General features: G+C 39.6%; 1 protein-coding gene and 1 non-coding gene across 3 annotated transcripts; one reads left to right on the top strand and one right to left on the bottom strand.

Moving 5' to 3' along the window:
* Window positions 1–2,937: 2,937 nt before the first annotated feature.
* Window positions 2,938–11,509, bottom strand: LOC121283093 (dolichyl-diphosphooligosaccharide--protein glycosyltransferase subunit 4). 2 transcript variants are annotated; one of them, XR_005944186.1, is made up of 3 exons: window positions 11,380–11,509; window positions 6,532–6,678; window positions 2,938–5,359 (listed from the first exon to the last, which is right to left on the bottom strand). XR_005944186.1 is itself a non-coding variant. In XM_041197192.1 (2 exons), exon 1 carries the CDS (start codon window positions 6,675–6,677, stop codon window positions 6,564–6,566), a length of 114 nt encoding a protein of 37 aa, XP_041053126.1. In that variant the 3' UTR covers window positions 2,938–5,359; window positions 6,532–6,563. The 2 variants fall into 2 exon arrangements, 1 of the variants encoding a protein (XP_041053126.1); XM_041197192.1 differs by lacking the exon at window positions 11,380–11,509 and having other exon boundaries at window positions 6,532–6,677.
* Window positions 11,510–11,835: 326 nt separating this feature from the next.
* Window positions 11,836–11,906, top strand: trnag-gcc. The gene has a single exon. It is a non-coding gene; the product is annotated as a tRNA-Gly (tRNA).
* The last annotated feature ends 4,806 nt before the right edge of the window (window positions 11,907–16,712 follow it).

Raw genomic sequence — 16,712 nt, 5'->3', positions numbered from 1 at the left:
GGAACAGAACATGGACCTCTATGCCACTTTTGTTGACCTGACCTAGACATAGTCAGCTGAGAAGGCCTTTGGAAGGTAATGGAAAAATTCGACAGCCCTGAGAAATTCATCACGATGGTTTAAAATTCCATAACGACATGCTTGTGAATGTCCTGGGTGATGGTGGTAGTCTTCTGATCTATTCCCAGTCACTAATGGAGTTAAACAGATATGCCTGCTGGTTCTAACTCTCTTCAGTGTGTTTTTCACTGCTATGCTCTCTGATGCCATCCATAATGGGGATCTTGGCATTGAAGTCGGATATTGCATGGACAGGATGCTGCTCAATCTGAAACAACTCCAGGCAAAGTCTAAGGTCTCCAAGGACATACTTTGCAATTTCCTGTTTGCTGATGACTGTGCACTAGCTGTCGGTTCAGAATTAGACATGTAGTGTAGCATGGACTTGTTCGCCAATGCACGCAGCAACTTTGGCATTACAATCAACACGAAGAAAACTGAAATAATGTACCAGCCTGCTCCAGGAAACCCTTATCTTGAGCCCATGGCTTCAGTCCATGACCAGAACCTGTCAGCTGCACATAAGTTCACTTATCTCAGCACAGTTTCTCGAGCTATCTATACTGATGACTAGACATGTGCAAGAATTGCCAAAACAAGAGTCGTCTTCATCAGACTTCGAACATCAATCAGGGAATGAAAAAGAGTAAGTCCGCTTATTAGACTGAAAGTTTATAGAGCAATAGTCTTGTCCACTCTGCTCTACTCATGCGAGATTTGGATTGTCCACCAAGGTCATGTCAAGAAGCTCAACCACTTTCACTTGAGCTGCCTTCGGAAGCTTCTTAAGATCAGATAGGAAGACAAAATACCAAGTACTGAAGTGCTCACCCAAACAGGCATGACATGTATCCATATCATATCGAGACAATGCAGCCAGAATGCCTGACGCTCGCTTACCTAAGATATATGGAGAGCTTGTGTCTGGGGTCTACTCTCATGGCAGTCAAAGGAAACACTACAAGGACACACTGAAGGCTTCAATTAGGAGTTTTGATATCGACTTTTGGGAGAAGCTTGCCCAGGATCGCTGCACGTGATGCAACAAAAAATGGTGCGCCCTCCTTCAAAAGTCAGCACAGCATATCTGAGGCAGAAAGAAAAGGCAAGGGGGGAATTCCTAAGCCAGCAACTCATCCAAAACTCAATCATCTGCAGTATCCTGTCCTATTTGAAGCAGAACTTTCTTGATACAGATAAGCCTTAGCAGTCATCTATGTACCCACCGGAACAGTAGCAAAAACCCCAGGTAATGTATCATGGTCACCTTCACCTTGAAAGACAAACAAGACCAGGAACAAATGAGAATCACATTACTCCATTGATTCTTGGATACAGTGTAGATCATTCCTCATACCTCCTACTTATATGTGTGTGTATACCTGTCTGGTGTCCTCCTGGAATAGAACATTAAAAAATAGCAGTAATAGAACATTCAGCCCCTTGAACCTGCTTTTCCATTCAATAAGATCTTGGATGATCTGATTATGGTCTTAACTCCACTTTCCTTCTTGCCTGCCTCTCCATAACCCTCGATTCCCTTGTAGATCAATGACCCAGCCTCCACTGCTCTGTGTGGAAGAGAATTCCAAGGACTAACGACCCTCTGAGAAAATAAATTCCTCGTCTCTGCCTTAAATGGGAGACCCCTTACTTTAAAACTGTGCACATTAGTTCTAGGTTCCCCCATGAAGAGAAACATCCTCTCAGCATCTACCTATCAGGCACCCTCAAGATCTTATATGGTTTTAATAAGAACGCCTTCTATTCTTCTAAACTCCAATGAGCATTGGTCCAACCTGCTCAACCTTTCCTCATAAGACAACCCCTTCATCCCAGGAATCTGACAAGTGAACTTTCTCTGAACTGCTTCCAATACAAGTAAATCCCTCCGGAAGTAAGGAGACCAAAACTGTACACAGTACTCCAAGTGTTGTCTCATCAATGCCTGTATAGCTATAGCAGGACTTGCTTACTTTTATACTCCATCCCCCTTGCAATAAAGGCCATCATTCCATTTGCCTTCCCAATAACTTGCTGGACCTACTTGCTAACCTTTTGTGATTTATATGGAAGAACACCCAAATCCTCTGCACTGTAACATTCTGCAGTCTCTCTCTTATTTAAATAATATTCTGCTTTTCTATTCTTCCTGCCAAAGTGGACAACCTCACATTTTGCCACATTATACTCCATCGGGAAAATTTTTGCCCACTCAGTTAACCCTTCCATATCCCTTTGCAGACTTTCTATATCCTATTCACAAATTGCTTTCCTACCTATCTTTATCAGCAAACGTGGCTACAAAACAGTCTGTCCCTTCAGCCAAGTCATTAATATAGATAAATAATTGAGGCCCCAGCACTGATCCCTGCAGCATTCTAGTTACAGTTTGCCAACCTGAAAATGACTCATTATCACTATTCTATTTCTTTTCAGTTAGCCAATCCTCTTTCCATGCTAATATATCACCCACCATGAGTTCTTATTTTGTGCAGTAATTTTTTATGTGGTACCTTATTGAATGCCTTTTGGGAATCCGAATACACATCTACTGGTACCCCTTTACCACCCTGCTTGTTATATCCTCAAAGAACTCTAATAAATTTGACAAACACGATTTTCCTTTCACAAAACCACGTTGATTCTGCCTGATTGTATTAGTATCTTCTAAATATCTTGCTGCTACCTCCTTAATAAGAATGACCTAAACCTCTTAGGTCATACCCGAATCCTATATAGTCCATAACCGCATTCTTGAGCACTCTGTCTCAGAAGATAACCAATAACCCTGAAGAGTCAAGTCCAAGCCTTTAACACTTTCATTCTGTCAGTTTACTCAGTCTGTACTATGGAACAGACAATGTAAAACAAAGATTTCTGAAATGTTATTTTTAATTAAAAATCAGCAAGCGATTACAAACATCTGATAGTACATGTCACACAGTATTCCCAGAATATACATAAACATGCACAGATTTACCCCTTTAAGCTCAAGGCACTGTAAGCAAAAGCCTCATGGGTGTAAACACAAGCGAGTGGTCAGTTCTGCAGTGACTCGATTTAGTTAACAGGCACCTGAACAAGTTGCCCTCCTGACTGCAGCAGCAACAGCCTTATGCCTTTTACATCTTTTTTCCAGGAGTGGACCTTAATGTCCTAGAAAAGTTCTTAATACAAAACGTCTAATAGTTTTTGGGTCCTTTGTCTAAATCCAAGTAAAAGCTCTCCTTCAGTTCAGTTCCTGATCAATGAGAGCTGTTTCCCACTCTCAATCACCTGATCAGACTTGGGATTATCTTGTACCAGTTAGTCTCAGCAGTTCACTCCTGGCCAAGGGCTTCCTTATCTGCGAGAAATAGCTTGCAACATTCAGCAGTTTTTACTTTGAAAAGGTCTTTTGACATTATGAAGCAAGCTAATAAAACTTGGTCAATTTTTGCGTTTGCTCTAGTTTCTCAAACCTGTATTCTTATAGCCTTAGTACAAGTCAGTCTCAAGTCCAAATTGTCATCATGCTATGACATTAAATGTCTGTGCATAAGTTCTTAAATCTGCTGGATCTCTGGCTACGCCATCAGCATCCATGCAGTCCAGAAAACCAGGATCACCTGTTTAAAAGAAAACCAGAGAATCCAGTGCAGCCCTGCTTAAGAGCTCAAGGGGTTAACTTGGCAAATCAATTTCCTTCTGTCAATGTAGAAACTTAAAATTTATTAATGCCCAACGTATACATTTACATTCAGCAAAGTTGTGTGGCAAACTAAAAAAAAAGCTGTCAGCGGTAAGGACTGACTCCTTAAGAATTCCTTGAGAATTGGTCCGATGTGCTGCTGCATGTAAATTGGATTAGGTAGGTAGGTCAGGTGTTTCTCATGTGTTGGTGCAGACTCGATGGCCCAAAGGGCCTTTTCTGCACTGAGCGATTCTGTGATTCTGATTCTGTGATATGTCACCACCGAAATTTAAAAAAAACTTTGCCAATCGAAAAGAATCAAATGCTATTTTACATTTTCCCCCCAAGTCTTTGTACCTTTGAAATATTGGAAGTTTTTACCCTTAGGAACTGAAAAAGTGCTAAAATGGCAGAAATCATTGATATCGTTATTAACTTTTTTAAAAATTCTTAACTAGGAAGACAGCATTTTAGATTAAATACTAATAGTTTTTAAACATTTTAGTATTTTTTTGAAAAAAGGTTTCCAATATAAGATAATTGAACAAACAGAATCACCTCAAATGTCTCAAAATTCTAATTCAAATCATTAAAATTTTAAGAAACTCAAAACTGCCATTGTTTGTGGTACTCTCAAGTCTATAATCAGAGATCATCACATAATTTAAAATAATTAAAGAATTTTACTCTAGCCACAATAAAAATCTGCTTCTCACAATGTTTGAAGGTAGTTAACCCCAAATATTTCCAATTTAATTCAGACCAATGCTTTATTAGCTAAACACAAAACAGGTCAGATAAAATAAAACAAAATACTATGTGCTGACAAAAGACCCAGTAAATGTCATCTTTTGTTCTCTTTCTGCAGCTAGTTTTCCAAAGACTGTGAAAATACTGAACATAAAAAAAAATAATCTTCAGATTGTATGAATGTTGAAGATTTGCTTCAAAGATGAAAACCAGCTTTAAAGGGACATAGATTAACAAAAGAGCTTCTGTAACTTGTGGCAGTAAGAAATTTGTAGAAAGAGGGGGCAAATAAATCAGAAGTATTTACCACCCTCAGTGAGGGAAGAAAATGGAATTTCATATATCAAAGATTAATTTGTCATGCATCTTGTAAAGATTAAGGTTTATGAGCCACATTTCACAATAATTATGGGGTTACATAACTTCTCACAAAGCAAATATCCCATATACCACAGTATGATTGCTACAGAAATGAGTTTTACTAAATTAGTTTATGATCATAAGCTGGCATTACAGTACCTTGGATGTCAGAGCTGCATAAGGCCTTTTTTAGGTGCTGTCTTTTATCATACTGTAAATACCACATATCAAAGCATCCACATTATTTAATAGTGTTTGATTGGAAGCAGGATAGCAAACATCCCTTTCCCTATTTACTCAAAAATTTTGTGCAGATAATTTTAAAGGAATCACAAGGAAGAGTAGTTTTTCAAGTCAAATATTTATTGACAAGGCATATTTCTTAGTACAAAACACGATTAATGCAGTTGTTAGTCACTGTGGTACTGGCGAAGTCCAATGGGCATTGTGTTTCATTTAAGTTGGCTTCCATCTTTCAAAGTAATCAATTTATTTTTGGTCCTAATCTTCACACTGTGGAATAAAAAGCATAAAATAATTCCTGTGTACTACTGTTACAATCGCCATAAACCAAAATAACCAAATTTACTGAATGGCTCCCAAATGAAGATGTCCACAAGATTCCACTTTTTGTAGCTTTTACTTTAACATAGCTTGGAACCAACACAAAATAAACGTGAATTACAGGCAAATGGTCCTTCAAATAAAGATAAATTTCACTTTAGTTGATACAACATATACGTCTTCCTCAACCACAAGCATTCCCCCATCAGCATGTAAGGCATTACGTAGCTACACAGTTCTACAATATGTTGTTCTTTATTCACACAGGGTAGGTCAAGAGTCCTATCCGACAATAGCTTTCACCTCCAAGTTTCACGATTATGATTAACATCAGCAAGGCACACTTCTACAAACTCTCTCCCCCTCAGGTCATGATAGTCCTGATGATGTAGCTTTCCAGAGTTCCTTTTCAACCAATCAATAATACCCAGTTTGTGTTTGGCTACTTTTAGGAAAACATACAGCTGTTTAGCTCCTCTGAGCAATTTACTCAACTTTCTAGGTTTTAGGCCTTTATAGCCACTTCCAAGAGCTCCTGTCTCATTTTCAGCCAAACAGAAAAACTGACCTCTTCCTGAGAGTGATTTACTTCTTCTCCTCACAAGGATTCAGTGTTCCTTTTTCTGTCTCTGTCTGCTCTCTCTTTGTGTCTGCATCTATGCGCTTATCACCTTCACCCTCCAGCTCCTCTGCTGTAGCTCTCCTTCGTATCTGCCAGCCACATGGCTTCTTTAACTTCCTTCCTGTTGGTACTGCTTCTAGGTCATGGGTCGCCAGGTTACATGATCAGTATTTATTATACAAAAAAATTACAATTGATCCCTTTACAATTGATGCGAATTCCTAAAAGTCTCTTTCGAACATTCTTAAAAATAACTACAGACCTTTTAAATAAATCACAAATTTTCCTTACTTTACTGCTTACAGGTCAAAGGTCATTACAACTACAGGTGGTGGAGGGCCTCTTGTTGTAGAATTATTGTATTTCACATTAAGAATTCACAAGTCAATATTTTAATACTTACGAAGATATGCATTTCATGCACTCAGCACCATATTCTAATTGCTATGACAAAATTTAAAATATCCTTGATTATTCAATACAACACGTGGTTCAATACCTGTTACAGTACTATGCTCCTGTGCCATTCCATTACTCCAGCTTCTTGGGATTGTTAACAGCAACATAATGGTACAGGACAACAAGGAGGAAAAGGGATACCCCCAGCATGTTGGCAAAGATCGCTAGCTGTACGTCTGTGATCATCCTGCAAGATAAAAAGACCACCATCATATTAGAAATAAATGTAAAGAATACAATGCTTGTGCAGCTTAAGATAAGTACCTCCTATTCTGGAATTACCCATATATATATATATATATATATATAGATGGACAGATAGAAACGAATGTAGTCACCTCAAAGCTGCTCCAGATTGAAATCATAATGCCTATCAAACAGTATTGTCCTTAGTATTAGTGCCAATCCTCTATGGAAAAATTTGTACTTAAAACCAACCTGCTTTAATTGTTATTAGATCATAAGGAATAAGAGTAGGCGAAGGCCACTCAACCTTTTGAACCTGCTCTGCCATTTAAGATAACGATCATGGCTGATCTGATTGAGGCTTTAAGCTCACTCCCCTGCTGGCCCCCTATAACCTTTGACTCCCTTGGAGATCAAAAATCTGTCTAACTTAGCCTTGAATGTATTCAATGAACCAGCCTCCACTTGTCTCTGTGGAAGAGAATTCCAAAGATTAGTGACCCACTGAGAAAAGAAATTCCTCTTCATCTCTATCTTAAATGGTTATTTTTAAACTGTGCTCCCTAGTTTTAGATTCCTCATGAAGGGAGACTCCTCTCAATACACCTCTTACACTATATAGATTGGTTACAGCATAGGAAGAGGTCATTCGTCCTACCTTCCTGTGACAGCAACTGGTTAGTCCCAGCCCCTGGTCCTTTCCCCTTGGCCCTGCAAAATTTCTCTATTCAGGTGCTTATCTAATTCCCTTTTGAAAACCATGATTAATTCTGTGTGCTCCCATCCTTTCAGGCAGTGCATTCTAGATCCTAACCACTAACTGCATAAAAAGGTTTTTCCTCATGCTATCTTTAGTTGTTTTACTAATCACTTTTAATCTGTTTCTTCTGGTTCACACCTTTCACCAATTGGAACAATTTTTTTTTCTATCAACACTACATAGACCTCTCATGATTTTGAAGACTTGTATATAAATCTCAACCTCATCTTTAAAGAGAACAACCCATTACATTATTTCATTGTTTCAAATTCTGCCACCAGTACAGATGTATTTATGTAAACACCAGCTTCAGCCCTGTGTTGTATATAGCTTTTAACATTCAGGTACAAAAATCTACAATTAAATATTTTTACACAGTTGAAGTGAATGCTGTGCAAAAATTCACATGCCCATCATTATGCTGTACTGAAACCCTTGCTTTAAAGGAGATTCCCTGACCACTATTATATTGCACAAAAATCCTGAAGAAACCGTCCAATCAAACTGTTATTGACAGAAGCAGTTTCACCAGTCCTCAACTAACCCTTCGGTTCCCCCAGCCTTTCTCAAATGAAGGTGGAGCTTTTGTTCTCAGGGCACGGGGTAGGCCACATTTACTGTACTTCCCTGCCTGCCGTTAAAATGAAATAGTGGCTTTCTCCTTAAATGCATTTCTTGTGTTGAAGATGCTCCCACAATGGTGATAGGTAAGGAATTCCATGATTTTAACCCAGTGACCATGAAATGTCAAAGTCTGTGTGGTGAGAGATTGGAGGGCAATTGGGAGGTGCTGGTATGGAGGCAGGGGAACTAGATCTGGTGTACATGCCAAGTGAACTTGGCTATTTCTCAATATGTAACAATGTTCCCTCTAATTTTCCATTGCTTGTGTTGCGTGGTCACTTCAAGATGGTTGTGAATGCACACATCTTAAAGGGACCATTGGCTATTGGCCACCTGTTTCTCCAATGTGGCACATTATCAATTGCTGTGCAGCTGCGGGTTTCAGCAAACGTTGGTGGGGACTGCTGATGGACGTCATGCAAGGTTATTTACTTGACACCTTTGACTCAACGTGCCTGTGTCAAAGCAAACAGAGGGAAGCAAAAACACATTCTAAGGTACACTTCCCAAGGTCGTCTCCTGGCTTTATGATAAAAGAATGAGGATCACATCCGATTTGTGAGGTTACACATTGCTAACATTATGCTGCTGCTGATGGACCTCATGTTTCCTGATCTTGGTTTGTAGATCTGTTTCACTGGTACTAGTGGCATAATACATATTGGAGGGTGTCCTCACTGTGCCTTCACAATGATGATACACTGGTTGTTCCTATCAATGCTATCAGAGATATATCTGCAACAAATTACTGAGGATGGGGTCAGTTAGTTCCTTATGCTAGCTCCCTCACTAACCGATGTAGGCCCAGTCGGGCAGCCACATTCTTAAAGATTTGGCCAGTTCAACTAGCAGTAATATCAAGCAATTTGCAATAGACATTTAAGGTCATTCACCTGTGTCCTTGCTTTCTTCAGTGATTCCACCAAGTAGTATTCACCAGGGAGCAGTACAAAGCTATCAGTGAATTGGTAATCTGTATGAGGTTTCCTTGGCTTTGTTTTGTTAAATCAATACGACATTATGGACCCCCGAGTCAATGCCAAGGACTCCCTATCAAATTATGTACCACTCTCCCCATCTCTTGTGGATCTATCCTACCTGTGGAACAGGCTATACCCAGGGACGGTGGCAGGGAAGTTGGGCTGTTTGATAAATGTGATTCAAGAACATCGTGTTGCTTAAATATTCCAAGATACAACTCTTCTGCCTTGAGCACCATTTCCCAGATATAAGCAAGCAAGGTTGACTTGGGTAGCCTGAGTCTTATCTTGATATGGCGTCTGGTTGTTAGCAATAGGTCCATCTGATATTTCTCTTAGTAAACTGGGTAGTTGTAGTTATTTAGTATTCAACTGGTTTGCTAAGAAGTACATTGAGAGACTGGAGTCAAATGTAGGCAAGTAGGCAGTCCTATTTCCTGAGAATATTACTGAGCCAGTATTTTGTTTTGACATTAAGACAGCTTTGTTCATTTTTTTCTAGTGCTAGCCTATAAATAAAATTTAGTGGAATTTAATCTCATGATGTCTGAGTTGCTGGCTGAGTAGCAATGATGTAGGTGAAGTTTGTTCTATCGTAGGAGCCAACCTTCTGTCATTGCCCTGAAAATACTCCTGGAACCAGCCACTAAATTGCTTCACTGTCACTGGGTCAAAATCCTAGAACTCCCTTCCAAACAGCACTGTGGGTGTACCTACAATACATGGACTGTAGCGGTTCAAGGCAACAGCTCATCACCACCTTCTCAACGGCAATTAGGAATGGGCAATAAGTGCCGGACTAGACAGCGATGGCCACATCCTGTGCATGAATAAAAAAATTACCCCAGTAGATGATGTGCATGATTCATTACCTTCATCGCTGCCATTAAACCTCTACGACGCAAACAATAGAAAGTGAGGGCCCAGACTGGCTGACCTTCAACCTCACCATCCTGAAGTCCTTGCAAAGGAGCTGGCAGCTTAATATAAGAAAGCTACAAACTAGTTGACAAGTTACAGATACACCACCTGGATGAGCTTGATGCAGGTTTCCATTGACTGTTGCGATTACATAGTTATGCCATTAAATAATCACTACACATCTCTCTTAACTCCTACTACAGGTGCAGCACAGGGCTTGGCCTAAATAGCCAAGTGGTTATGGTACTGGGTTTGTAACCCCCAGATCAAGAGTTCCAATCTCACAATGGCAAACTGTGAAACATGTAACTTCATCTGAAACAGATGGAAACAGGTTTGTACTCAAAAAGAGTATCAAGAGTTTAAATCTCACAATGGCAAACTATGAAACAATATAACTTCATCTGAAACAGATGGAAACAGGTTTGTACTCGAAAGAGTTACAGGTGCAGCATCTCAAAACTGGCAACCTCAGGACAGAGTCTGAGCCGGATTTCGAATCTTGCCGGTTTGAGTCGAGTGGTTTGAGCTGGGTTGGGTCAAGGTCAATCAGACCACATTGGATGCCAGAAAAGACAGGTGCACCACCACGCCAATGCAGCATCTAGCCAAAAAAGTTATTTTACCTATCTAATAATAATTAAAATTCATGTATGGCAGCTTAAAAAGAATGTCTGATTTTCAGACATCACATGTTTTCGGATAGCTGTAGCCACATTTAGTTCATCAAATCCATTTATCCTTTTTAACATCTTGATTAGACCACCCCTCTATTTTCGAAACTCCAGGGAATACAGCGACCAAGTTTACGCAACCGATCCTCATAATTTAATACTTTTAAGATCTGACATAATTCTGATAGACCCTTCCAAAACCAAGGTACAATACCCAAAACTGAACGCAGTATTCCATATGGAGTCTGATCATAACCACCTCATCACCAACCCCCTGTCCTTGTGTATTTCAACATTCTATTAGCCTTTTTAACCTGCCCTTCAGTTTTCAGTGATTCCTGTGTACGCAGAAACAACTCGGAAAATTGTCATCAAGAACCAGTGCCTGTGCTCGATTATTACAAACCTTAACACCTCAAATCAAACAAGAATCTCACTCCAGCGCTTTTCATTAGTTTTTCAGCCACGGGTTTATATTTTCCACGGACTGGTGGGGTAGAACCCAATCCAAACACTGATATAAATCCCAGGGTGTTATGAAATAACAACATCTGCCCTATCCAGTAAATCAGCAACTCCTTCAACCCCCCATTTCTATTGCTTAGTCAAAGCACAGGGAAGCACCCCAGAAACCACCTGGTTCAGCTTCTCTGGGGGGTGCCAGGACAGGGGATAATTTTTTAAAAAAATATGAAGTTGACACGAATCTTAATCAATAATTACTACCCAGATTACACGCTCACCTCCCAGGGGTTTACAAATTAGATCCCACTCCCAGTCCTGACTCCAGGCCACGTCTCTCAAACAGCGGTACTCTGGGACTCTACGTGATGGCGTAAACACGCTTGGTCACGTGCTTGCAGGGCCCGGCTGGCACTTTGATCACGTGTCGGGGGGGTGGGAGTTGGGGCGGGAGCGCCAGGAGGAGGAATCGGTCGCTTCGACCGGGAGGGAGCGCTCTTTGCAAAGTGAGCGAGAGCCGCGGGGGGTGGGGGGGGGGAGGAGGGGCCCAACAAGTAATAATTCGCAAGATCGAAGTCAATGTTTATAAATTACCGGGCTCTGCTCTTAACGAGGTAAATCCTGCCCGGAGTTCATGAATCTAAAGAGGTCAGGTCTGTTGTAAACAGTAGCCAGCATGAATAGGGAATATTGGAATACAACTCCTGTTGATTCTAGTTGAATATTATTTGTCAGTTGCATTGGTGGTTCAGTGGTAGAATTCTCGCCTGCCACGCGGGAGGCCCGGGTTCGATTCCCGGCCAATGCAAGAGAACTTTTTTTCCTTCTATGAGAAATGCGCTTCAAAGCTCTATACTTAATTTTAACCTCTTCACAGACGGTAAATATAATGCTTTGGTGGCAAATAATTAAACATTTAAAAGAATACATTCCAATTTTAATGACATACTTTGTGCACAGGGAAATATAACCAGGAATGTAAGCGTTTACATTAATAATCAATATTTTAAATGTAAGCATATTAAAAAAAACTTTAAAAAATTGCTTTTCACTTCCCTTTGTTCCTGAGAACTTTTCAAATATTTTGTTCCTCTCTGCTGATATGTCATATAGAGAAAAATGGTTTGGGTGAGGTAAAAGCATGCACAAATAAACAAATAAAATTAATTGAAACAGAAATACCTGGAAAAACTCAGTTCTGTTGAAGGGTCATGAGGACTCGAAACGTCAATTGTACTCTTCTCCGCCAATGCTGCCAGACCTGCTGAGTTTTTCCAGGTATTTCTGTTTCTGTTTTTGTTTTGGATTTCCAGCATCCGCAGTTTTTTGTTTTTATCATTAAATAAAATTAATATCTTTACTTCTTATATAGCACAAGAGAAGCCCTTTTGTGATTCAGTAGAGATAATAGCATCAATAGGGCACAACATGCAGCTCCTCATCTAATTTTTCTGTCAACTGTAAGAGGAATACAAATACAGGTAAGATGCGCTCATGGGTAAGAGACATGACAGACTTATTTCCAATCAGATAACTTTACTCTAACACATATCCAATTTAAAAACTTACTTAAGAACACTAAACTATACAGGGCAAGACGGGATATCCCGATGGTGCTTGGCCCCATCAACTACAGTCTCGAGAACTAATATCACAGCTTAGTGCTTGAGTGGACAAATTGACCTTTACTTACAAAATGTCGATATTTCTAAAGTAAATGATGCTACAAGGAACATTTAATCGGACACGTCTTTAACTTCTATCCGTGTGTTGCTTTATAACAATGTCTTGCCACCAAGGCATTCAATTTATTGCCTGTGAAGAGAAAAATAACAATAGCCTCTGTGCCATATATAACTCCATGACAATAAATGGCAGTAAAACTGGTACATATCAGAATGGTTATGCAAATGAACAATTAAACTTTTCTCCCATAAGAAGAATTTTGAGATTTGGGATATTTGCAGATTTAGAAGAAGATGCATAATGTAAATTAAACTAGCATCATATTATTTTCCAATTTTACATATTCAGTCATCTCCATTAAATATTGCTGCATATGATATGCAACACATTGATTTTGTAATATAAAATTATGAAGTAAAATTGTATACCATTTTAACTGGAATCTTGTGATTTTCTTCTGATTTAATGTTGGAGCTGCAATAATTAATTTCTGGATCAAAATTTCTCTCAAACTGGAAACACCTACATCATCTAATTATTATGTTTGTATTATATAAAATAATCTAGTTCTGTCGAAGGGTCATGAGGACTCGAAACGTCAACTCTTTTCTTCTCCGCCGATGCTGCCAGGCCTGCTGAGTTTTTCCAGGTAATTCTGTTTTTGTTTTTGTTTTTTGTTTTTATATATATATATAAAATAACAAGTTGGTGGCAGAGCTGTGTTACAGAATATGATGTGAGTTTATGCTTTGAATCCTCCCATAGTGAGTTCTTAATCTCAGTAGTGTCATCAGGAGGGGTGCAGTTCAGCAGGCAAGCGTTTTCCAAAAGGAGTAAGTGAAATCTGGAAGGTTCAGCCTGTGCCAATCTACTAGACTTCCTCTAATTACTTTAGCAAATTCTTTAGAGCAGATCAACTGTTTACCTCACCATTACTGCCTTGTATTCAGAGGTCTGAGATAAAGAAGGAGGTAGAGAGACAAAATACATTTCACAAAGTAGCAAATACACAAGTATGTCTTTCAGAATAGTAAGGTATACCAGTTCAGATGATGGTGATCAGTTGTTAAAGCTACATGTGCAATTTACACTGTAATTTCAAAACCTTCATGTTGTTATGACCCCTGTAGAAACCGATAACATTAAAAAAAATTTGAATTCCCAGTCACCATCTTAAAGGAATTGATATGATTTCAAGTTTTAAGCCTTACTGTAGCAAATAAACTAAAATCAACATTGATTAAACATTACTTAGTAATACTCTAAACAACAGAAAAGACATACCTTATTAATATTTTAACGTGACCGATAACTCCACATCGCATAGGTATACTTTACAACATGCTCTTCTTTGAATTGTAGTCTTTACAGTTTTTAAAGGAAACAGTCCAAAGCCACTCTCAGCTTCCAATGGGTTCACTTCTCTCCGTTTCACTGAGTTGTAATGCCCGGTGACCGTCAAAGGTCCTGTCCCTCAGGCTTCTGAGAATTCTTGAACAGCCTTCCAATAACAAGGCTCATTCGGTGATTCCTTCTCCTGGTCTCACCAACGCAAATCCTCCAGTGACCTTTAATCTCTGCATGTTCTTTCTCTTTACCCAGAGGACAGGTTTTCATCGGCATTCCACCTGGTAGCTAGCAACGAACAGTTTTTGCTTGCTGCTCACAAAGACTGCTGCTTCCCTGTCTCCCTTCCCTCTCCATTCAAAGTCCCTGAGATGGTAAGTCTGCAATAGCAAAAACATCTGCTTCTCCCTTTGTGTTCAGGTGTTAAACCTGGCATGTGCATTACAAAAGCCCCAATCCGCATGGTAACCAGACCACGTGGGCCAGTCATAGGGCAGAACTCATAACAGAGCACATGTCACTCTTCATTACCCCATTTATCTAAATTAAAAGAGACAGCCCAAAACATGACCATTTTATAAAACCTTGCATTTGTAACAATATATCACTTACTCATTGCATAGACTTTTGTTTCTTATTACTATTCATGTCATCTTAACATAAACCTTGTACTTCAAAATAGAATATCTTTCCTCAAAGCAGAGAAAGGTTCCAAGAGTGTTGTTTGTGCTGTCTGTCTGTTTGGCAGACAAAATAATTGAAGAATAATTCAACCTGAGAAGAAAAGGGACACAAACTGAGTGTATCAACTGCAATCCACACATTACAGCCTTAGTCCAAATGTGGATAAAAGAGCTGAACTCATGAGGTAAGGTGAGAGTGACTGCCCTTGATTTCAAGGCAGCATTTAACTGAGTGTGGCATCAAGGAGCCCAAGCAAAATTGAAGTTAATGGAAATCAGGGGGAAAGCACTGCATGAGCTGTGTGTGTGCCTGGCACAAAGAATGGTTGTGGTTGCTGGAGGCCAATCATCTCAGCCCCAGGACATTGCTGCAGGAGTTCCTCAGGGTAGTGTCCTAGGCCAAACCATCTTCAGTTGCTTCATAAATGACCTTCCTTCCATCACAAGGTCAGAAGTGGGGATGTTTGCTGATAATTATACAGTGTTCAGTACCATTCCTCCTCAGATACTGAAGCAGTCCATTCCCGCACGTAGCAAGACCTGAAGACCATTCAAGTTTTGTTTAAGTGGCAAGCAACATTTGCACCAAACATGTACCAGGCAATGACCATCTCCAACAAAAAAGAATCTAACCATCTCCCCTTGACATTCAGTGGTATTATCATCACTGAATCCCTCACCATCAACATCCTGAGGGTTAGCATTGATCAGAAACTGAACTGAACTAACCATATGAATACCGTGACTACAACAGCAAGCCAGAGGCTGGAATTCAGCACCAAGTAACTCACCTCCTGATGCCCCAAGCCTGTCCACCATCTACAAGGCACAAGCGAGGAGTCTTATGCAATATTCTCCACTTGCCTGGACAAATGTGGCTCCAACAACATACAAGAACCTTGAAAACATCCAGGACAAAACAGCCTGTCTTATTGACACACCACCTACCACCTTAAATATTCAGTCCCACCACCACCGACGCACAATGGCAGTAATGTGTACCATATAAAAGATGAACTGCAGCAAATTGTCAAGGCTCCTTGGAAAGCACTTTCCAAACCCATGACCTCCAACATCTAGAAGGACAAGGGCAGCAGACACATGGGAACATCACCATCTACAATTTCCGCTCCGAACCACGTACTATCCTGACTTGGAACTATATCACCATTCCTTCTCTGTTCCTAACAGCATTGTCAGTGTACCTACTCCAGATGGACTGCGACGGTTCAAGAAAATGGCACAGCACCACTTTCTCAAGGGCAATTAGGGATAATGACAAATTCTGGCCTTGCCAGCAATGCCCACATCTCATGAAATAATAAAATAAAATCTTGGAACTTCCTAGTCTATATAACTCAGCTACTCACTGGATAAATCTGCAAAGCTACTGGGAAATTCAGTTTAATTTCTGACAAGCTTTTCAACCCATCCATGTCTTTTCAGCTAGACACAGTAATGCATTAACTCTCAATGTTTTAAATCCCCTCCAGGTAACCACATCATAAATATAAAAACCAGAGCATGATGTTATATTGCCATCTGTTCAAGGATCCAAAATTAAAGCAATATTTTAATGTATCATAAATAACTTCATACAAGTACATGCTTAAATTTTCAAGGAAGTAGCTGCTCAATTAAAGGCACACAGTATTCATGAAAAAGTGGCAAATCTCTTTTGTTTGTGGCAATGAAGAGTCATATATTAATCTCATCATGATGTTTAATTTGCATTTTTATGATGGATGCTTGTAAACAACTGAAAACAGGATTATCCAATTCTTTCAGGTTCATCTTCTGTTGTAAGGTGTTGGGCGTAGTTCAGTAGGTCTTATAAAGGTATTCATAGTCTTAGGTAGTTCAACAGTAAGTATTTATTAACTACTAGAACTATATAC

Source organism: Carcharodon carcharias, chromosome 1 (assembly GCF_017639515.1).
Source record: "Carcharodon carcharias isolate sCarCar2 chromosome 1, sCarCar2.pri, whole genome shotgun sequence".
NCBI lineage: Eukaryota > Metazoa > Chordata > Chondrichthyes > Lamniformes > Lamnidae > Carcharodon > Carcharodon carcharias.
This window is presented reverse-complemented; position numbering and strand designations above follow the sequence as displayed.